Source organism: Paramacrobiotus metropolitanus, unplaced genomic scaffold (assembly GCF_019649055.1).
Source record: "Paramacrobiotus metropolitanus isolate TYO unplaced genomic scaffold, Prichtersi_v1.0 Parri_scaffold0000066, whole genome shotgun sequence".
In the NCBI taxonomy this organism is placed as follows: domain Eukaryota; kingdom Metazoa; phylum Tardigrada; class Eutardigrada; order Parachela; family Macrobiotidae; genus Paramacrobiotus; species Paramacrobiotus metropolitanus.
Window position 1 is genome coordinate 265,247 of NW_026570286.1, and position 22,582 is coordinate 287,828.

At 41.3% G+C, this 22,582-nt stretch overlaps 1 protein-coding gene across 3 annotated transcripts; it reads right to left on the minus strand.

The window, feature by feature from the left end:
* Positions 1-220: 220 nt before the first annotated feature.
* Positions 221-21,762, minus strand: LOC129594176 (A-kinase anchor protein 13-like). 3 transcript variants are annotated; one of them, XM_055490770.1, is made up of 26 exons: positions 21,434-21,762; positions 16,492-16,647; positions 16,239-16,413; positions 15,408-15,897; positions 14,790-14,953; positions 14,506-14,724; positions 14,324-14,393; positions 13,985-14,026; positions 13,707-13,874; positions 13,169-13,529; positions 12,111-12,234; positions 10,508-10,902; positions 8,628-8,686; positions 7,249-7,326; positions 6,732-6,776; positions 5,971-6,247; positions 5,726-5,899; positions 5,195-5,320; positions 4,948-5,071; positions 4,698-4,867; positions 3,564-4,062; positions 2,764-3,242; positions 2,236-2,570; positions 1,810-2,014; positions 1,182-1,688; positions 221-867 (listed from the first exon to the last, which is right to left on the minus strand). In XM_055490770.1, the coding sequence occupies exons 2-26, from the start codon at positions 16,564-16,566 to the stop codon at positions 622-624; spliced, it is 5,607 nt and encodes a 1,868-aa protein (XP_055346745.1). In that variant the 5' UTR covers positions 16,567-16,647; positions 21,434-21,762; the 3' UTR covers positions 221-621. The 3 variants fall into 3 exon arrangements, with proteins under 3 accessions (XP_055346745.1, XP_055346747.1, XP_055346748.1); XM_055490772.1 differs by lacking the exon at positions 7,249-7,326; XM_055490773.1 differs by lacking the exons at positions 13,707-13,874; positions 13,985-14,026.
* Positions 21,763-22,582: the final 820 nt, after the last annotated feature.

Here is a 22,582-nt window from a genome sequence, read left to right on the forward strand (position 1 = left end):
AGCGCGCGAGCCGAAGAAAATCGCCGCCGGTACAGTAATCATAAAAATATTTTCATGATTTGCATTTGATTGCACTACTACTAATTTAGGTCTATGTTTAGCATTTTAACGGCTTACGTGATTGTTAAGAAAATATGTTAGAAAGTCTTGTTAGAAGTGGATGTAATAATTCAAAGCTTATTTTTCTTTTATAGTAGTTGCACACGTTCGACAGTGAAGACAATGTATAGAGCGTTTTAATAATCAATCACCGTTCGTGTCACAACCAAACCTGGAACAGGACGAAATGTAAAACGGTCAAACCCGGGAAATGACCCGTTTTATACAATACAAAGTAAAAAAAGTAAACCAATAGAAAACGAACATACCAGATCATACTGCACTGAAATAAATGTCAAATTTTCTACGTTACGCCAATAATAATTAAAACATTATTTTTACAATTTTCTCCCTGAGAGATGTCTGGACACGCCACAAAAAATGTACAAATACAAAATCAATTTTGTAAACCCACTTTCCTTGCATGCAAATAAACAGTTATACTGATCAACATTATCACCGGATGCAGCAGATTGTGTACCAAATTCTCTGGTCTGTACCGATCCCTTTAAAAAGTAATTCTCACAAAAATCCCCGCTTTTTCTCACTGGACTTTTTCTTCAGCTCCCTTTCGCCGCTCCCACTACTGGTCTTTTCTGATAAATGGAGGAGATTGGTAATACCCAGTTTGGCTTCAGAGGCCGCGCGCAGGGTCGGACGGGGTCGGCCGGCCGGATGCACGGATAAGGAATTGGAGGAGACGTACGGGCTGTCGATACGGTCCTGAGCCTTTTCAACGGATGGAGAACTGTCCACGAAATTTCGCAGCTGAAAATTTAATCTTGATCATTCACTATCAGCAGCAATACTATGTCTCGTTGTAATTACAACGGTTAAGTTTAGTACGAGCCACATAGAAATAGCGTAGTATTGTGGCTTTAATCCGATACTGGTGGCGATTTAACTTGCATAGATGCAACAATCTAACTACCGATCCCTTAGTTACGTTTTGCGTATTAACATCTGTTTTTCGGGTAAGAAATTTCTCCACAAGTGGCTTCGAATACTTACTTAAAATAAACTGTAAATTGCCGTAATTTTATGTCATATCAGACTGCCAACTCGCAAAAACGTTGATTTACCTTTTCCTTCGCTGATTCGGCCTTCTTGTGTAATGACTCCATACTGCCCTTCCAGTTGGCGCTCAACGTCGACTTCGCCTCCTTAGTGGGCGTTAATTTGCTCTTCTGCTCTGGTCCGCCTTCCACCGATGCCGACGGGCTAAGCTGCGCCATGGGTATTTTAATGGTGTTCAGTGAATGTGAGGAGGAAAGCGGCGGTCGTGGCGGGAGAGTGGAGGCCGAAAGCGTGCGCGGTGGAGGTGGCGGCGGCAGTGGCCGTTGCAGCAGCGCCTGCCGGTTTTCCGAGGTCAGCTGGCCCGGACTGGCTGGCTTAATTTCCTCGCGTACAATCGGCAGCGGAGATTTAGGAATATTGGAGGAGAGATCCAGTCCGTTGGGGAAAATCTGGACAAAGGGCGCGTTGGAGCTGAGGACAACGTCCAGACCGCTTTCGCGCAGTTTCTCGCACTGGGCGAAGAGGGCATTACGCTGTTTATCCATGTCGTCCTTATCCGCTTTCAATTTTGCCTATTCATTTGAAGTAGCAGTCAAGTACTGAACACCATAAATCAGACTATCTGTAGCAGCTACATTTCCCAGAAGAGACATCAGTTACCACTCATCAGCAATGACCAATTTGTGAATTTACCATTTCTCGGTCCAATTCTTGGCGTTTTTGTTTAAGCCATTGGTTCTCATTTTCCCGTTCAGTTAGATACTGGTTCTTCTCCTTCATAAATGCCTCTTGAAGAGATCGCAGTTCCTCCAGCTGTGCGGCATGTTTATTTTGCTTGCGATCGCGCACTTCCATGGCGCTTAATTTCTGCTGTGTTTCCATGTATTTCGAGCTCAAGCTAAAAAACAAAAAATAAAACTGCATAAGCTATTCTGTATCTACAAAATCTATCGTACATATTAAATGTCATTTGCTTGCTGTCACTCTGATTATTTGTCATTGTCATAATTACCAGGTACTTGTTATTTCTAAGCCACAGAGTATAGAGCACATTACATAAACACAAAAATTTAAAAAAAAATGTTGTAGCAAGCTTTACAGTATCATGGCATTCCGCACCTCTCATATGCAGTTGACTGATGCGCCACACCATCCACGATCTGATTGAGATGCCAGTGCAATTGTATGACGGAATGTAGATACGCGCTCAAAGGAACCGAATGCGTTGTTACGCCACCGGAAACTGCCTCATCCGGCAATGCCACGGACATGCGCGGACTGGAGGAAGGGCTGGAGGAAATGGCGCTGGAGGAGGAGTAATCGGCCGTGGCACACGAGTCACGCGATGTCCATGTAGAAATTGTTGCAGTGGAGAGTTTTGAGTTGGGTGAGGTGTTCTGCAGATGTTGGGTGAGGTTGGTCGTAGCCGGACGTGGTCTAGCTCGTCCATTATCCTACGAAGCGAAGCGTAAATCGAAGTTGCCGGTACATGCGTAAATTATACAAGGTGTATTTTTTTCAAATTTCCAATTAACTCACTGACAGATTAATTAATACAAAACCAACATTTAGGTATTTTAAAATAAATATTACTACTATATCCGACATCCTAAAACATTTAGACTACAAGAAAGTACTGGCACTCACCTTCATGCTAATAGACCGGTTGGCATTGATCATCGATTCTTTGTTGCTGATATCATAGCCGCCAAATGTCTCGGCCCGTTTAGGTGTTGGCGACAGTGCCAGTTCATAGCTGGGCCGCAACTCTTCGCCTGCCGGTCCCATCGGTGGCGGAGAGAGGATGAGGGATCCGGGTTGGCCCGGCGGAATGGTGTTGGTATCACAGTTAGCAAGGGGACTGACCGCTCCCGTGGACGGTGGCGGCATCAAGCGATTCAGCTCGCTTAGCGCACTGACGAGCACATTTTGCAGTTGTTCAATGGCTAGATTGTCTTCTGAGATCACTGGGCCCAGTAGCGCCGAAGGGGTACCGTTGGCCGGTGAGGTGGTCAGGTTGGGTAGCCGCCACCGCGGCAAACCGACGGCATCCGCGGCCTCGCGCAATAGATCACATTTATCCTCACATAATCGGCTGATATTCTTATCTTTGGCTTGACAAATATCTACAAGCAAAGAGGCACAATGTATAATAAAAATTAATTTACAACAAGCTCCCATCGCTCACAGTTGTATAAAAAAATTCAACAAACACCGTTTAAGTCAATTTATTTTTGTGAATTACCTGTAATACAAAGTAATGCATATGAATAAATGTTTAAGAACCAACCACAATGAATAACCTAATAATGCGATAAAATATTTAAAATAATATTCTAAAAAAATTAGTAATCTGCTTAGTTTTCTTAAAGTGACCACTCTTGGTGAATGGAATCAACAATAAACTCTAAAACATATTCAACAATATCATACATGCGCAAACTCACTTATCACTTCGCGCATCCGTCTGATCTGCGCATCATCGACAATCACATTACCATCCAGCGTCATGATTCCCGTTTCCTGTCCACTGGCTTCCTCCTGGTGTCTAAGTGCTCCACAAGCCGCGGCAATTTCCACCCGCCACTTCTCGCACTCTTTCACCGTACTGCAGATTAATTCGTACATTTCTGCACGGCAGTGAGGGCCGGGTGGCGGCGGGATAAATGATCCTGAGGGGTTAAGCGGTATCCCGGAAGATATAAGGAACAGGGACTTCTCTGGAATGCCACTTCGTTCCGCTTTAGGACGAATTATCACGCGGTTCAGTGGCACCACGGCTGGCTTATCGTCCACATGGGCAAATGTGAATTTTTGATTGTTTTCCTGGAGGAAGACGATGCAGTCGGAAAGGAGTAGGGCCTGGACATCCACCAACTTTCCGTTGTTTTTGCGGAACTGCACCGGACCGTCGTAGATTAAAGCACGGTCAAACAGCTGGTGCTTCTACAAAGCAACACTGCATTGTGAAAGGTATTCGAAATTTTTCCAATCCGCGAATTCTGAACCTCATGTACGAGTACTTTCACAAAGCAGCTCTCAATGTGCAACACCATAATATTACTAACGATAAACAACAGTTACTAGGGTAGTTAGTTTAGTAATACATATTATGGCAACACATGAAGAGACGAAACCGTAGTATAACGGTCAGTCTTGACCCCAGCAATCTTTTGCGATCCAAATTTCATTTAAAACGTTCGGAAAATAGTATTCACTTATGGTTTGTACTAATTTTTGCTTAAATTTACTACAAATCAGCCCGAAGATTACCTGCCACGAAAAAAATCGAAATACTTTACCACGATATTCGACAGCAAGAGGGAAACACAAAATTACCAGCAAAAGCTACATTTCGAAAGATATCATAGATAACGTACAGAAATCCCGTCTTCATTTTCATTAGTCATCAACACAAATTTTATAACAGTTTTGGTTAGATATGTGTATCTTACGGTCGCAACATAGATAAGTACTAAAATATGTTCAAAATGTACTTGACTTACAGCATCTCCGAAAATTCTTATGTAATCAAAAATAAAAACATTAATCCGATCGGTTAAAAGGTCGTACGGTATCACCTTCCATTCTTCGCCGTTGATAATTGTGGAGGATTTGGAATCCATAGCTCGGTAGATTTCATTTAGACGCTTCCGCCGTTCTTCCGCTCCAATGGAGGCGTCAACATAGGTTAGCATCTGCTTGACACAGTCAAAGGCTTGCCCGACGTACTTCTTATCTGAGCTCTCCACTAAAATCAACAACACTCAGTTAACGGGAGGAAACGATACCGATAGCGCGGCATAAACATCGGAATGCGCGCCAACATACCGTCCGTCTTGTTGAGGATGGATTCAATAAGGAGACGGTATTTAGAGATCCGCTGTGTAACCAATAGTATGCAGCTCAGAATGTCAAACCGGCTCGAATGACACTTGAGTTTGTCGATGCACTTCTGCAAAACCGGGGAAGAAGCCTTTAAGACAGCTGTTGCGAGTAATGCATGTTTAAATGTCCCATGTAGAAACCCGCTTTGTTTAGACTGCGACGGGATGTAGGCTCAGCCGTTTTTTATTACCGTATCGAAGGCGGCAAATCTCCGGTCTTTATGCAGTTTACTTTTATAGATTTGGCCCGCTTCCTTGTGATGACTGCAGAATTCTCCATAGGCTTTCTTCATACGCTGCCCTCTTTCTCCATCAAACTACGAGTACAACCAGAATATATTTCCATGAATTTATTTCCACGGCCAAACTATTAAAGTTTATTTATATAATGGTGCTGATTAAAACCAAAAATGCGCCAATCCAAATTGATAAACTGGTTGCTTTATAGAATACTGACATTACATTCTATAGTTTTAAAAATTAGTTTTTCCCAACGTATTTCGTAAAATTTAATATTCGTCAGTATATTTATATTTGGTTTTATTAGATCGCAACAGACAAAACCCGCCCGCTTTTGCTCAACAACTTTCAAAATGCAGAAGCAAAAGCTGCCACCGCAGGAACATAAATTCCTTCTTTTGTTATTTTGTTTTCACGCAGTGCTGAACACAGTTGACCGTGTTCACCATGTGATACATTATGCAGCGTATGCTCTAACTGACCTGCTCAATGAGAATGTCACCGATAAACTCAATCACACGGGACTGCTGTTGACGATGTCGTAACTGGCGTAGAAACTTGATATGCACATCAAGAATGTCGGCAAATGATGGGAAAAATTTATGGATCTCTGTATCCGACCATTGCAGTTCGTTGCGTAAACCACGAATATAAATCTACACACAAAGAGATAAAAAGTCGCCATAAATTGTCACGTTGGTGAGTTTATGCGCTTTTGTATTCTCACCTGATCAATGATCAATAAGACGGCACAGTGGTTCTTCTCAGTTTGTATCAGCTCGTAGATGATATCCTGCCGTTTAATTTCCCGCTCGCACAGTGTGGCGAGAAATTCTTTATCCTGCGTCATGCTCCAGGCTTCCGCTTCCGGTACGGCGATGCGCAGTTCGGGGTCGAAGTCTAAGAGTTTGGCGTAGGGAAGCAGCAGAACATCTTTGCTCTCCGCGTGTGCGACTACATTCTCGCTAATACTGGTGACGTTTGTGGCTAAACTGATCTCGTCACTGTCAAAAAAATACCCATTAATTTTAATCATTTGGCGTCAAGAATTTAGAAAAATTTGAAAAATTCGACTAAGAACTTAAGAGAGACAGGATTTTGTTAACAACCAGAACAAAAAATTAGAACGTTTAAAAAAGCGGTAACACTACCGAGTAGTTTGTTGCCCACATTAAATCATAACTGCTAGAAACATTATAATTATTGCTAAAATAAACTGCAAAAATGAAATAAAATAATAACCCAAATAGTTACTTATAAATGTCTCAGTCGTGCAACGGCGCCGGGCAGTGTACAACTTAATGGTCGTACTATATTATTGTACCGAATATGCTGCAAAGTTTTAAACCACAAAATTTATAAACTTGAAACCATGCTAATTATTTCTAAAAATATCTAATGATCATGCTAATTGTTATGATAAATGTGCAAATATATGTGCAAATCAGCTAGTACTAATTTAAGTTTTTTTCCGAGGCGTTAACGGACCTGTCGGAGTCGGCGTGGGTGTCCGTCGTACAGCTGGTCGGCTTACTATAAAAAGCAAATAAGTGATTAGACATGTACACAATTTGATTAGACGGAATCTGTCTCATAAATGCAAATGGACAACAGACAAGACAGCATAATGCGAAATCCCTCAAGGCGTTTACGCATAGATGCACTAATAATGCCACACATGTTCCGCCATGCAAAAATGCCGTCGCCGTGCTTTTTACAAATATCATGTCTGTCACTCCCGACTGATTTAATTTCCAGACACAAATAGATGTGCAATTACTTCTATATCTTGCAAAGGTAAGCATTGGGTTAAAAACGCTTCAACGAACACAGAGAATGCTTTTAAAAAAGCGACATTAAAAGCAAAACATACGTTACAATTATTGTTATCGATTACAAATTACCAATAGCGAATCCATACAACCGTAAACGTACAAATTCCAGTAAATACTTCAATGCATGCAACAATTATAAAAATCTTTAAAACTGCAATAAAGCTACATACTTGAGCAGCTTATCAGCGACATATTTCCAACGGGAGAAATTACCCGGCGACACTGGGCGTCGCGAAGAAGCAGGCGAGCTAGAGGAGAAGGAAGAAGGAAAAGGACATCACACACAAGGAGAACCATCACCAACAATCTGCCATTAACAAACTGTCGACTGTATACACAGATACATCGTAATGCATTAAAAACAAGCACAAAAGACGGTAGCGGTTAGATCCAGATCGAGGCTGAAAAGTTACACGCTCTACGCAATGTCACCAACCTCACAGTCATACCGGCATCGACACGCAATAGTGCGGTAAAATGAAACAATTAAAAATTAATTTAAATGAAAGTAACGCTAGATGTAAGTCCACTTATGTTTTAACGGGTCATATACGTAAAGCATCTGGTCTAAGCACGACGAGTGACGAGTTTTGATCATCAAAACCTCAAGTGAACGAACTAAACATTAGTTGCATGAGCTTGCATCACATATTTTCCTTAACTGATAACGCTGTTACGCTACACACCTTTACCTCATTTCATATCACACATATGCAGAATTTCAGTGAAAAACAAATAAAATGTGTTGCTGACATGATTCATCAATTCCTTAGATACGATGTGTATATCCAAACGATTATGCACAGCGAGAAAAATTGCACATTGCTCATTTAGCTTGTACAGCGCTTTGTACAAACAAAAGGTTCTGCCATGGTATGTAATTATTGCTGATTTTTCTGGTACACCATCAAGTTTCCTTTAGGCGACACTTCTGGTTATTGTCAACCAAATATTTCAGAACTGACCACTTGAAAACATTTTTTGGGTAGTTTATAAGAAGGTTTGCAGCCCTCCGGTAGAAAATGTACTTCATTCCCAATAATCGGGACAAGAATGATTTAACAAACTGTAATTTATTATCTACGCTATTTAATTTGCGAATTTTGAATATGTATAAAGAATCGCGACAATAAATTAATCAATAATTACAACCTTGATAATTATTAAAACTCGTACATTTTGTATAAAGTTTTGGCTTCATACTGCGTAAAAAAAACGGATAAAATTTTTTAAAAAAAATAATTTAAGAAACAAAACTTTCTTTAATTGCCAAATAATGGCAGTTAAATAAACCACAAAGTAAATATCTGTTTCAAGTTTTCGATCAGATTTCCGTTACTTCGCCTAAAATGGCACTCTCGGCGGAGATAATGCGCTCTCGGTATGCAACGTTCTTCCTGCACAGTGCAACTACCTTTTCACTGCAGGTGAACAACACACAATTGGGACCATTCTTGATGGCAGTGGGTTGCCAAAAAAACGCTTATTCCGCACAAAATCCTACCGGTCATAAATATTTATTGGCTGTTTAACGCGCGCGTACACATACCTGGCAGACAAACTGGAATCAGATTGCGATTGCACTCCACTGCCGGCAAGCGTGTTCGTCTGGAAAAAAAACAATAAGCATGTGCAGCATCCGAAAATTGTCTCTATAAACAGTAGCTCGTAATCTCGAATTCGCTAAAAAAAAGAAGCGGCAATATTAAATCCATATAACACCAAAACGAGTGAACATTTTCTCAAAACCGGTCTGAATTACTAATACAATTTAATGCACTTTTACTAATACAAACATTTTTTTAAAATAAAATTATTAGAACCTGATCTGTTTCCAAAAAGCGACGGCCGGTAGTCACATTTTTCTAACAGAATAACCAAACAGTTTATAACTTCAATAAATTCAATAAGCTTGTACCTTTGTTTAACTAGTCAATTTTCTTGAAGATTGATAATGTTCTACTCTCGCTAAAAGCCTAAAAATAGACCACTAACACTACGACGCGACAAACTACTAAAAATTTGTCCGATTAAACTGCCGTAAACGATTCTCATTAGCCATATTAGGCAAAACCATCTTTCCACCTAATTCGGACTCCGATTCACCCGAACTATGGCTATAAAAAGTGTCAACAAAGACCGAAGCAAAACTACATAAAACATGAATTATGTACCATTAAATGATAATCAACCCGCATGAAACACAATAGAAACCAATTAAAAGCCGCAATAAACTGCAACAATAAAAGCTAAACTATTCGTGTAAACAAAAACCTGGATAATGTACAACTGATGGCAACAGCAACACGATGAAAACCTAGAACAGCGCGGCTTTGGCGCATGGTGTCTACACTGTGTAGTTCCGGTTCACAAGGTCAGAGAAACCGTTAAGTGGCGGCGCAGCAACCGATCAGCGCCCAGAAAACCACCCCATGCTTCGTTTACGGTAGAAGGTGATAATAATTACATGTCAGAGAAAACGATGATATTGAGGCTACTGCCGTTTGATGGATTCCCGCTGGTGCCGCTTAATGAACAGTTTTCTTTTTTTTCCACCGGCTACTTACACTACATTGACGCCGCGAGAACATGGGGATATTAACATGCCTTGACTAGCTGGTCAAACGATAGTTACTCGACATGCCCTGCCAACCGTCGATCAATCAGAAAACAAACATTGCGAAATGTAATCTGCAGCAGCAGCCTCCCAAACACAAACCGGCTGAGTATTAGCCCCATTATTCACTCTTCGCGTTACAGGTGATGAATGGAAGTCACGTTCGATAAGCACCAAAACGGAACAATTAAGTCAACAGATTAGGAACAGACGGTGATTTTAAACTACCACTTTAAACCGATATAAATCATTGCGATACAACGGTGGCATATGCGGATCGATTACTGTAAAGTCTGAAGTAACAATCCCAAAACCGCATCGATGTGCGCAGGTATATTCAAAGGGCATCATCACTCCATGTATATTTTCCGATTACCACTTCACAAAACTTATCCAAAAATATCGCTAATTTCACGTTTTTCCTTAAACTTGGACGGAAAGACTGACTTATTCACGTCAGAAATACTGAGGATTATACGATACCTGCTAGGTAAAACGGTACAAAATCTCTATTTTCGCACAGCCTGAAAATTTTGCTGACGTACAGTATATCAATTTACGTTCGCCACGTACGAAAAATAGGTAGAGTAATCAAAACGCGCATGAGCCGGCAGGACTAAATCAAGCGCTTAATCAACACCGAAGAAACAATAATTATTCTGAAAATAGCTTGTTATTAATCAACTTCTTCGTAATCTTCTGCGAACGAATTTCTCTGAAACTGAATTTTTAACTTTAAATGCTACAAAATAAATCACAAAATAAGCCAAATATCAATCTTTAAGAAATGTATTAACAATTAGTGGACTTACGCTTGCTTCGAAGCTGGACGGGACGGACAAGCGTTTGAGAGGTTGCGCCGCCGTTAAATTTTTGGGATCAATTAATCCAAGAGATGTCGCGTCGGCCAGATTATCCGCCGCATAACCATGTTCCGTCATCATTTTCTCAATAACCACACTGGGCAGCTGTGGCCCATTGCCAATCAGACCGCTAGAAGGCGAAATGGGCGTAGAGGGAGTTCCCGGTGTGCCGGATTGACCACTGGACAGACTGCGATCACCGCTGCGCATACTGCGCAATGAAAAGCCTACCGCTGACTGCTGTGGCGGTGAGACGGTAGTGCTGTTGGTCGTGTTTTTTGTGGCGAAGGGGCACGCATCAATCTGCTCCAGGCAGTTGTTATCATGGCATGTCAACAGACAATCTGTAGGGAAATTTTTTCTCGTTCAGAAAAAGAAATAATTTCACCAATTTTTCTAATCAGATGTACGGCACTTAACCACGCACATAAGGTTCACTGTACTGTTCAAGCGTGAGATAAAAACGAGCAGTAATACGATTTTTTAATGGTTATTGTGGCGACAGTGAGTAGCGAAGTGTTCACTGAATGATTGCTCGTGCGCGAAACCGAGTCAGAAGTCAGATCGCGTAATACAGTGTGCGACATTATACCCGTATCAGCTGAGATTGGTCAATTGCCGTACGAGATCGTTATATTCTTTGCCGCCGTCGCGGATCCGACGGAAAAAATGCGGCACTTTTAACAATACCCTCGCAAACTATTTCACTAGCTGCTTATTACTCACTGGGTAATAAATGTTTCACTGATTACTCATGTCGAGCACTCTCTAGAAAAGTGTTACTATAATTATTTATATGACAAAGATATTTTGGCGCCCGCCAGACGGAAATGCTATCCAAGGTCTCCAACGGAAAAACGCTTTCGCGAGCATAAAATACGTATAAACTCTGATATCATGACCAGGGAAAGCGGAGTTACGGCTCATGTTCCAGTGTTGTTGAATTATGTAACCGGTGAATTAATTTGCTTATTTAAATGCACACCCTAAATTTATTTGAGAACGGTACAATCCATTTTGTTTATTTGATCAACGTTATGTAAAATTGCCGCGATATTTCTATAAAATTCCTCTACAATTATCCATCAAACGTGTGGTTTAAGATTAGCTGTTTGCTTAACGCCGGTAATTGAAGAAATGGTGATCCAAACCAAATTTCATTAACCGAAATAATTGAAATTTTCCTGTACATCGTAGAGTGTCAAAAAAACCTTTCGTTTTCATTTTTCAGTTTGCCCAATGGAAAAAGTCATACCAAACTTTATGAAATAACTGTGCATAAAAAAACGCAGTGGGCTATTTATGACATCAAATTTATACAAAAAATTATTCTTATTGTTATACAGTTACAATATGCAAGAGCAAACAACAAACCCGCAAAAACTGTTTATTGAATTTCATGGAAGCTGACACCTGCAAAGATGTTTACCGAAATTCTGTAGCATAGTGTTGTGATAGCGCTTTGTCTAAATATAACTCACAATTCCAGATGGAAATTCTAATAATAACATTATAAAACTTTATTCTCCTGTACAACAGAGCAACCACTTACTTTGACACTGCGATGCCGATTTGTTAGCCAGCGGTTTTCCACAGATTTGGCACGGTGTGGTATTGCTGAAGCTGACGGAAACGAAGCTGTGCGTCTGCTGACAGCGTTTCGCTTCCTCTTTGGTCTGCAACCATGCACAACAACAAACTTACACTTAAGCGTAAACAAGCGCTCTTTCTTACTTCACCACGACGGACTGGCATTAGTTGCCAATTAATCAAATTAGCACTTGACACAAACGGTTAACACCCATCATGTTCTGGACGACGAGTGTATATTTTGCACGTTTTCCCGCTGTAAGTTACTCGGAAATACCCCGACTGTTGAGCTGCTTCTATAGATTCTTGGAAATAAGCACGCCGGCAAGTTAGTTTCAAAAGTTTTTACGACATGAAAAATCACTCGGATCATAAAACGTGGAATGCACTGGACTAGAGGCGGGTGCAGGTTTTTGTAGTGTGACATACTGAATCTAACAGGCGCAATATTAATGTGATCATAAATTATAGCCTAGTCTGAGGAAACAACATGTACTCGAGCCATTGCCGTATAAAGTTCAAAGAATCGAGATCTTATTTTGACATCCAGTTCAAGGTTTCAAACGGTCTACCGAAATAGGACAACGAAGCGGGAGAACGTGTAAAAACAACATCTATTAATCAGACATCCATGGGGAAATGCTAAATCAGGTTCCACAATGCATGTGGATATAATCACATGCAACCAGAAATGGATTAAACACAGTATATGTAGCGGACATATAATCGGAATCCATATCAGAGAGACGAAAGTATGATCACTACGCTAAGAAATTTGTCGTTTTCAGATTAATTTGCTTGAAAACTTAAGATATTTTTGCACGAACAAAGCTTTGATGTTTTCTTCGTAGTTCTCTTTCAAAAAATTGAGTGCAGCGTTTCTTTAACTTAACCATGTTTACAGCCTCCATACTTGTTCGCGAAATCCTGAAAAACAGCTACCGTATGTACCGGCCTCAGTGCCGGTAGTACCGGCCTCATGCTTTTGTAATTTATGCTCGGCTTTCTGCTTCTACTGACCTTTTTAGACTTGGATCCGCCAATGCCGAATATCCTACTGCTTCTTCTGATTTTCTCCTTTTTCAGCTTTTTCACTAGGTTGCCAGCTCCACCAAGGGAAATATTGCCCTGCAGTATGGTACCTTTGGTGGGAGTAGCATTGTGCGGCAAATGAGCCAGATTAAACGAGGAGGATGACAGTGATCGACCCTGCGTCCCATACATTCCCGCCAATCCTAACCCTTTCGAATCCGGTGCTTTGCCTTTATTCATCCGTCGCTGATTCAGGTCATCCGTTGTCTCGGTGGAGGATGCCCGCCCGTTGGACAGTTTGGCCGACAGATGGTTCCTTTCCGAAACCTTGCCATTAACGATGGACGGACTGCAAAAATTCTCAGGTCAAAACAATCCAAAAATACCAATAAAAGCATGAGTTAAACAATTACTGAAATACGAGTTTCTCCGTAAATAATAACATAACAACAGCAACTGGGCTAATTTTATCACCAAAGTAAACAGAAACATGACTGCACAGCGGCAACCAAACAAAACCTCTTACTCATTGAGCGCCTCTGATAGACTAAGGCGGACATCAGAAGGATCACTCGGAAGAGGCAAGGAAGCCCCATCCAGAGTGTCAGTACAAAAGAAAGAAGGATAACTGAAGCGGGTAAACTGAGGAAGCGGGGACGTCCCGCCCAGGCGGTCACGTAAACAACGGTCTTTTCTATGAAACAGAAATCGAAGACGTGTGCATTCGAGAACAACAAAAATGTAATTACAGTACTGTGCATGCATTGGGAAACAGATACTAATCATGCAGAAAACAGAACTCACAGGTATCTTGCAAACAGTTCCTGCAGAAGAACATGCGAAGGCCTGAAAATCCAGCAGGGTCACTCACTGTACAGCAAATCCCAATCACAAATAAATCAAGAAAAAGGATCAATGATGCAGAATGGCAAATGATTGCGATGTATCCCGCACTGCATGGGTGGTGATCATGACGTGCTCAGTGCGCATGCTTTCTTACGAGTTAGAGAAGGAATAATTGCCACTATTACATTAATTATGCAAGGATGCATTCGATAATAATGGAAACAACCTAATGAATGACGTGCTGACGGGAACATGCAACGTAATAACTGACGAAGATATATAATTTCCTTTACTTACGGACTCGTTGGGACACTGCCATTATGGTCATCAAATGAAACGCCATCAGTGGTTAATAATGCTTGATCTTCTGCGAAAAATCCAGAACAAAATCTTAAAGAACAGCATGTTTACTAAACAATACGCCATTGCAAAAACTGCAAAAATAAAAAGTTTTATTATGCGTAATTTACGACAAGTACCGGTACTGGGAGTAGCAGGCAGCAAGTTGCGGCCACTGGCCACAGAGATGTCCGGTGTGGATACCGATTTAACCAGACTAGAGATGGAATTCGACAAATGCAGACTGTCCGCCTTCCGATCAGAATCCGTGGAGTCCAACGACACATCCCATTCACTGGAACTGGTCGCCCCCGTACTGAGACACCGAGGTTTGCTGCCAGATCCCTTAGAAGCGCGATCTGAAGTAATAAGATTCTGGATAAAAATCGTGTGTGATAAAAATGGAGGCATCGCGTAGCAGTACATTGTGTGTTGGTTGCATTCGCAGCAGTCGAGTCGAAAGATTCGTTAAGAGGAAGTGTCGAAGAGGCAGCCGCGGAATCCGGTGCAATAATATTAACGTCCGCTTTACCAAATTCATTCCAGTTCGATGCTTCATCGATGAAATCAAACGACGGTGCGCTAAAACTACACAGAAGGATTATTATTATAATATCAGCATATATATCATTACTTTCTATCCCGGGAAAAGAGTGTTTACTATCCATCTGACCATATTCAATGACCAAAACCTTCATTCACCTGAACGCAGAAGGCCATGTACAGAATCTGCTGCAGCAAAAATTCTCAAATTCCGAAACTTATTTACCAAACTTCGCTAAAATTCTTACCCTACAGATACAATAAAACGGAAAAGAAAAACGTTCAGCATCCATGAAACTTTCCGGCGCTTTACGAAAGAAATATTACAAAGCTGGGTAAAATGTAACTGAAAGCATAAAGTTGTGTACAGTTTACACAATGAATGTATAAAATTAATGTAAAGCAGTTATGCATAACACTGAATGGTTACATAGCACATCATTCAATACTGTGAGCACATATAGATGTTTTACGATACTGTTATTCGTGATCGTTTTACCTTCTAGGGCGGGAAGGAACCGGAACAGTCAGGGGAACCATTCCAGCGATCTGGACATCAAAGCTATCCGTTGCGTGAGGATCGGGTATATCCGCCATATCGGCACTGTGCACAACATTCCCACTATCACCGCGGTGCGTCGACGACGTTACATCCAGATTGCAAATGCTTTCCTGGCTGCTCTTGTGCTCGAAACTGGAATGATCGAATGTGGCGCCGGTGATCTGTATCCGGACGTCTTGTGCGTTTAAGCGGCGCCGGTGAGGGCTACAAGGAATGTCCGTGCTCAAGAAGGTGTCAAAGCGCGCGGTGAACTGGGTGGAAATTGCGGGCTGCCGTTGTAAAAATTTTGAAGGTTTGAAATTATCGATTGCATTCACGGCCACGGGATGCGGAACGGTTGCCGGCAAATCAGCTTGATCTTCCGCTAGATATTGGCAGGAGCGCCATTCGCGATTGGATGTCATGGAATCTGACGTGGGCGATGTTTCTAAATAATAGGAGGAGAGCGACAATTCTTCGCTTGCATGTTCGATAATCCCTGTAATTATCTTTTTTTGCATTTCATACATCTTCGCATTCAAATTCCTTTTTGTTAGCAACTGAAATTAAGTTTGTCTTTTTCCTTTCGGACAATGCCGTCAGTTTTCCAAAACATCACTCTCACATTAAACGCGGCAAAATCACACTCATACAATGCTAACTTAACACCGTATAGAACAAAAAATTTAATACAACGTTGCAAACAACTGGCAACTGTTCGTGATCGAAATGATTGTCATTAATGAACGATTGCGACTTCGATTTCACAGTGCAATAATATCGACTCACCGCTACCGGCTCGATCCAGTTGTGAATTTCCGGCCGCCAAGGGTGTGAATAAGGCTGGACATGATTCGGATGAATAGGAGCGTAGGTGATCAGCGGCACAGCTGGGTACCGGTGGGATACTGCAGCCCGGCACTGCGCCTTTTTCGGACTTGGATTTTAACCTTCGCGCCCACAACTACCAAATATAAACATTTAGCGCAATATCGTTAACTTTAATTTCGAAAAAACATAATTCCATTAAAAACTGCCTTACCTGCTCGGGTACTAAAGGATCCGCTGTCGATTTTAAATGTCCCAACGCCGAATCCCACGGACTGCATTCTTCCATGTTTAGCGCAATTCAATGCCGAATGCGAATGCCGAGTGCGCGAATGCCGAGAAAAACTCGAAGCTCTTAGTCCGCCGTCATCTGAAAAGCAGTGGCAACACGAAATTTACAGAAATGCAAACAGACCGGCATCAAATTTCAGTTTGGCGATTTCATACACAAGACCTCCAACAAAAAAAAAGTTTTTCCAGAACTTCATGCTACTCATTTTCTCTAAATAAATAAAAAAACTTACTTGTTTAAATGTATGTTAATGCAGTCTGTACTTTCGTACAATAAGACAACAACACTACGGGTATTACCGTATACGATCACGCCTAATAAAAATTTTGTATACGTGTGTCTTATAAGGGCTATAAGGTAGCATTAACGCAATCCATGATTTACATCTCTTGTACATGCCCTAATTTCGTAAACCACACTTTAAGGTACAGGAGGTACAGGATTCTACAATACACAACTTAACGGCGAACTCGTTATCGGTGGTGCGGTGCCCGGTGGTGCAGAGTTACATTGCAGGGACAGTCCCGCTTACAGGAAACGCTTTGGGAAAACGGTAAATTATGTAGCGCACGTCCAAAATTATGGATCGTCGCGGTTAGTGTAATCGCGCTGAAGACCACCATTTCCCATCGTTTGCGTTTAATATGTTTGTTTACAACATCATCGCCATTCGCCGGTACGCCATGGAGCAACCAGGGCCGATAACTGCACTGGCCATCTCGGAATTTGTCTAAAGCAAATAAACTCCGACACCTATCGAAAGTTGTTACTGGCATTTTTCTAAAGTGTCAAGCCTAAGCTTCCACTCCATGTCGGATAAATGCTGCACTACGTGGTCCAACGCAGACCCCAAAATCAATAGTGCCGGCGGAAAAGATGTAAATCATCTCGTCAACCGCAATTACGCCGGGGCCAACTGAGGTCGCTTTCATTATACGCAATTCCATTTTTCTACTTCGTCACGCGGACCAGTTGACGGCTTCTAGAAAACCTCTTACGACATACTGGGAGTTTTTTCCGTACGTCATGCCTAGTTCGCCATAACAGAGCAGACAAACGATGTCCTTGTAAATACATAATCATGTCACAATCGCCGCACAACCCAAATTGCTGCCAAACCAAGCACACAAACAAACTAAACGAACCAAACTAACCAGTAAGTATTAATTCCGCGTACGTCCGAGTGACCACGTCCATATGTATACAACAGTCACAGCGAATACTTCTAAACATAATTAATACAATCAACTAGAAAAGCTAACATATCAAAAAAACTGCGTAGTGAGCAGTCACGTAATTATGTGATGAAAATCGACAAAATAATGCCAACATATGTGTCTTCTGGTCATGTTGTTTTTAAAGTATCTATCTTCCTGGACGCATCTTTCGTTTATTACAATTTGTTGTTAACATACTTCCGTACTCTTGCGGAGCAACAAATGCTATCGGCTTATCAGTAAAAAAACTGGAAAAAATCCAAAAAACTGCCCTGAATGTTCGGCTTTATCGAAAAATAAAAAGTATCAGACAAATCACACAAAAACAGTTTGCAGGGAATATGTAACCGCCTACAACATCCGGGTCTTCTAAAACAGTTGCGACAGTCATGTCAGGTGGCGTCACAAATTCTGCGTCGCTGTAGGGGGACAACCGCGCTCCTTTCTCCACATTAATTATAAAATAAAACATTTCACGGCACTCTATCAATTAGATCCTATCACGCACACCTACATGTTCGGCAGCAAGAAAAGTCGTCAATTTAATTTCAACACGCACGCACATTACACGGAAGTTTCACTATAAGGTGTTATTCATTCCTCATCAGCCATCAGAGCTGCTTGTTGCGAACTACAAACTGCAACACCACAAACATCTACTCGTAAAATGATCCTGAGTGGACAGACAATCCTAAACCTTTTACCTTAGTAATCACAATCTATTTCTACAAAACACAATCACAACTAGTTGTTTCATAGTCAAACGTCTGTGTGGTCAAATGAATATGTGTCATGTTAAGCTGTATCTTTAGACATTTCACTAGCCGTACAAATTGGTGCAGTGCGACACATTTACAATTAAGCCGGTCTAAGAGATTACAGCAAATGAGGATTTCCATTGTAGGCTTTTAAAATAGATCGCCGCGACCACCACCCGACTGATCCTATAATCGTCTCGGCGTACTTGCACACAGCCGACTCCTAGAACTAGTTTTTCCCTAATACGGATTAAAGGATGTCATAGAAAACTTATGCGTACGAGCAGCTTTCGCAGGGCTTCGGAAAAGGCGGCACAAGGACGAATCCAGGAAATTGCGACATATCCCGAGGGAGATTGTATACAAGGTGAATTATGTCGTTAGTCTCGTTACATCGACCTGCTTCCGTATGTGAACGATGCAAATAACATGCTCGCGTACAGGAAGCGATCAAAAAATTGCAGATCTAAGAGCAGAAGTTTCCGCCACACAATAAACGAAGAGTTACTAATTTTACAGCAAACGCATAAAAGAAAGCCAATTCATACAGCCTCCACAACTTTTTACGCAACGGAAACTGTCGGATCCTTAAAGTTTTATTACGTGACCTTGGGTGTAACTATGTCACGAAGCGCTTTCCAGCCGCTTTGGATTAGTGGAAAACTCGCTGAACAAGCAGTTTAACGTTCTCCCAGTTCCCTTTGTGTGTAATTTTTGTCTGTTTTTCGATCGGCAACAACGATCTTCCATTTACATACTAATAAAAGTCCGTATGTAATGGATCGAGTAAACATCCGATACTCTTGTAAGAAACCCTAACCTATGGCACTATACACCATCAATCGGCAAAACGGATACAAACGTTGCCTAGTAGACAAAAAGCCGCACGATGCCCATGCAAACATGGACGGACACTCGGATTATTGACACATCCGCGCGCTGGTTTAGGATGTGTTTTTTCTAACAATTTACTCAGTACCCTTAATAAGCTAATGGATTATCATTAACAATCACACATATATCTAACAATCAGTCCACGCATGTAGTCAGTCAGCAGTTTATGCCCGTGTCTATTGATATTAGAATCGGATTACGAAGCGTTACCAGTACAAATATATACACAGTAACATCCCTTGAAACGTTAATCACTTGCGTATACAGTTATGCCGGGTGGAAACTGTTGGCAGAGTCCCTGGGTTTTGGACATCACGGTGTGATTTATCAACAGATTTATTGTTGAGCGTGTATAACATAACCGCGACACGAACCTATCCATCAATATATGAAAACCACGGCGAATGCTTAATCGAAGCGCTTACGAGCTAGTGCGCCCCATTCACTTGACGTCAAGGACGCTAGGTGAATATTTTCAAAACATTATTGACGGTCACTTGATCCAGGATTTGTTGCCGTCGTTTGTATACCGACAACTACCTGAGCGATGCGGAGCGGATGATTTTCTAAAACATCATCCAAATACCCACTTGGCGATGCCGAATGCCGTCGCAATATTAAGCGGCGCGATCGCGCTACCTTCAAGCTGAAAGACGATCCCGGTCTTTTTTGCAATTTATTTGGTCTAGGAGCATTACAAGGCAGGAAATTACATTTCCATACGCAATCCAGGCACACTACTCAATAATTATTACACCGCTAGTATGAGGCATCTTGTTCTCCGTTCAAAAAATTGTAGTCAGAAACTGCAAAATGATAAGCTTAATAAGATGATAATTACAAAGATATACAGAGTAATTATTATTCACAAGTCTCCATTCATTCTGTGGCTGAAACATGGCTGCAGATTTACAAAGTATGTTGAAAATTAAGCCAACCATTTATTTGCAATTCAAAGCAAAAGGGCTTCCAGTGAAAAAGTCGGCTTGCTTCCAGTATCACACTGAATTTATTCAAGCCTGAATTTATTTTATTTAGCCTGCATGGAAAACGCATGAAAACTTTGGACATCGGGATCGCGCGGAAAAAAACAATGCAGGCCTGGAATGGGGTCGGTGGAAAGATTATCGCAGCAGTCTTCATAAATTCAAACTTGCCAGCCACATAAAACTATCGGCGTTGCTTTTCTGTAAAACTGTATGTCCGTATAAAACAGTATGTCCTGGGTGTGATTACAGAAACTGGTAACTTTTATCTCAGAAAACCAAACTAAACTAAATATACAATTTTTAAATTAACTACAAATATTTCCAAACCAGTAACCTGATAACATAATATTCAATTCCCGTTAATGGAGTTCGGTCACTGTAGTTAGATACGGTAACCGTACATATTTTAAAAATCAGCCCTATGCCAATAGTGAATGAATTATTCTTATTCCGTAAACGGATTCTACTCGTACATCTGTTTAATTACCAAAACTAACGGAGTGGCTTATTAGCTCTTAAAAATAAGGAAGAAAATTCTAAAATAAAACACTGCACTGCGATAATAAGGGGCAATTGTCAAAACATTTTAATATGTGAATGCGAAGTCTAATGCGTCTGCACCGTACTGCACAATCTGCATCAGGCCCAACAATAAGATCTCATAATCAGGCTGCCGCAGGCGACAAGCATTTCATTAAGTACTCTTAAGTCAATTAAAAAACAGCATATTGCAAATAAAAATAAAAAGGCGTTATCCAAACTGTCCTCGTCAAATCTATCCATATTACTCTGTGTACAAAAAACTGAACCAAATGCTGGATGAAAGCAATGGGCTTCAACAAAAACTGAACCCGTCTTTTGGAAAGACAGACAGCAATAATAAGCGGAACGTGCAATATTTTCCGTAAAAAACAAGTCCTGGAACACTCAAGGTTGGCGAATGACGATTTGCATAAATTTGGATAAACTATAGGTCACACACACGTGCATGTATCTCCCGACGTACCTGGTTATTAAAATATATAAATCGTTTGTGAAATCCAGGGTGCAAGTTAAAATATGGGAAAAATCCTCGCACTGGCAGCCATAGGACGCAATATTAGCGCAATACTCGTCTGGGAGACCAGTGTCCAGGAACAAAGAATGGCTGCAAAAGAGCTGCTCTGATTACGCCAAACGGCTGTCGACATTGGTTCCCGTTGTAAAATAGCACAAAGATCTCATATTTCTGCCAAGAGATTTACAATACCATCACAAGCGATAATCATAACAAGTGAGGTCCAGCGCAAAGGAAAACAAGACCTGAGCAGTGCACCATAAATGCGCATGATTAGAATGCCAGAGCGAGATGCAAGGCCAGGTGAGCTGCTGCTGGCTGACGATTTGTCAAGAGATTGCCGTACGCGCCGTCGTCTCGGTCAGTCGGTAGTCAAATATTGACCATGGTGGCCGGGAGGTTGCTGCGGCCTTTTCAGTGCAACACAGTGCAGTGCTTTTCAGTGCATTAATGGCTGATTTGCAAACTATCCAACGCATTAGGAAAATCTTTAAATTTTTACAATGTATCTGCTTGTATACTTTACATAATTTTTAAACATGTAAGTGTAATTCATACTTCGGCATCTGCAGCCTGCAAAACGAATACACCCTGTAAACTGCAACTACGAACAATAACCGATCTGGTCCGATCACGTTGGGCTGTGGTGAGGGGATGGGGAGCATATCACGGAATGCGTAGCTGGAAGTTAGAGCTGTCCAACCGGCAACCGGAAGTTATCCGTTGCGCATTCGTAACGGGATTCGGGAGTACTACCGCCTTCCGACCGCACGTCTCGTGTCGACATATAGAGGTATGCGATGTGTCACAGAAGGATCAGTCCAGACGCTTTTGATATTATAGGTGATAAATATACAGTAGTTATAGTTACGTGATAGTTAATACTGATTTACTTGTCAAGTAATTCGTAATATTTCACCATTTTGATCGAGCATATGAATTGTGGAATTACGATACGTGTTAACAATGATATTCAATTGAACGACGGTGTAATGTATCTGTACTCCTGTAAAATAAGCTTCTGCATAAAAAATCGTTTAGCAGAGATTATGGATCATAACGGTTATAATCCTGAATCCATATGGTCAATGCAATATC

What these genes read in the sequence shown, in the direction of transcription:
- LOC129594176 (XM_055490770.1), bottom strand. Translation starts at nt 16,566, where the DNA reads ATGGAAGAATGCAGTCCGTGGGATTCGGCGTTGGGACATTTAAAATCG. An exon ending in ATCCTTTAGTACCCGAGCAG is followed by an intron (nt 16,414 to 16,491) that starts GTAAGGCAGTTT and finishes TATATTTGGTAG; the next exon opens with TTGTGGGCGCGAAGGTTAAA. An exon ending in CAGTCAACTGCATATGAGAG is followed by an intron (nt 2,015 to 2,235) that starts GTGCGGAATGCC and finishes TTTGTTTTTTAG; the next exon opens with CTTGAGCTCGAAATACATGG.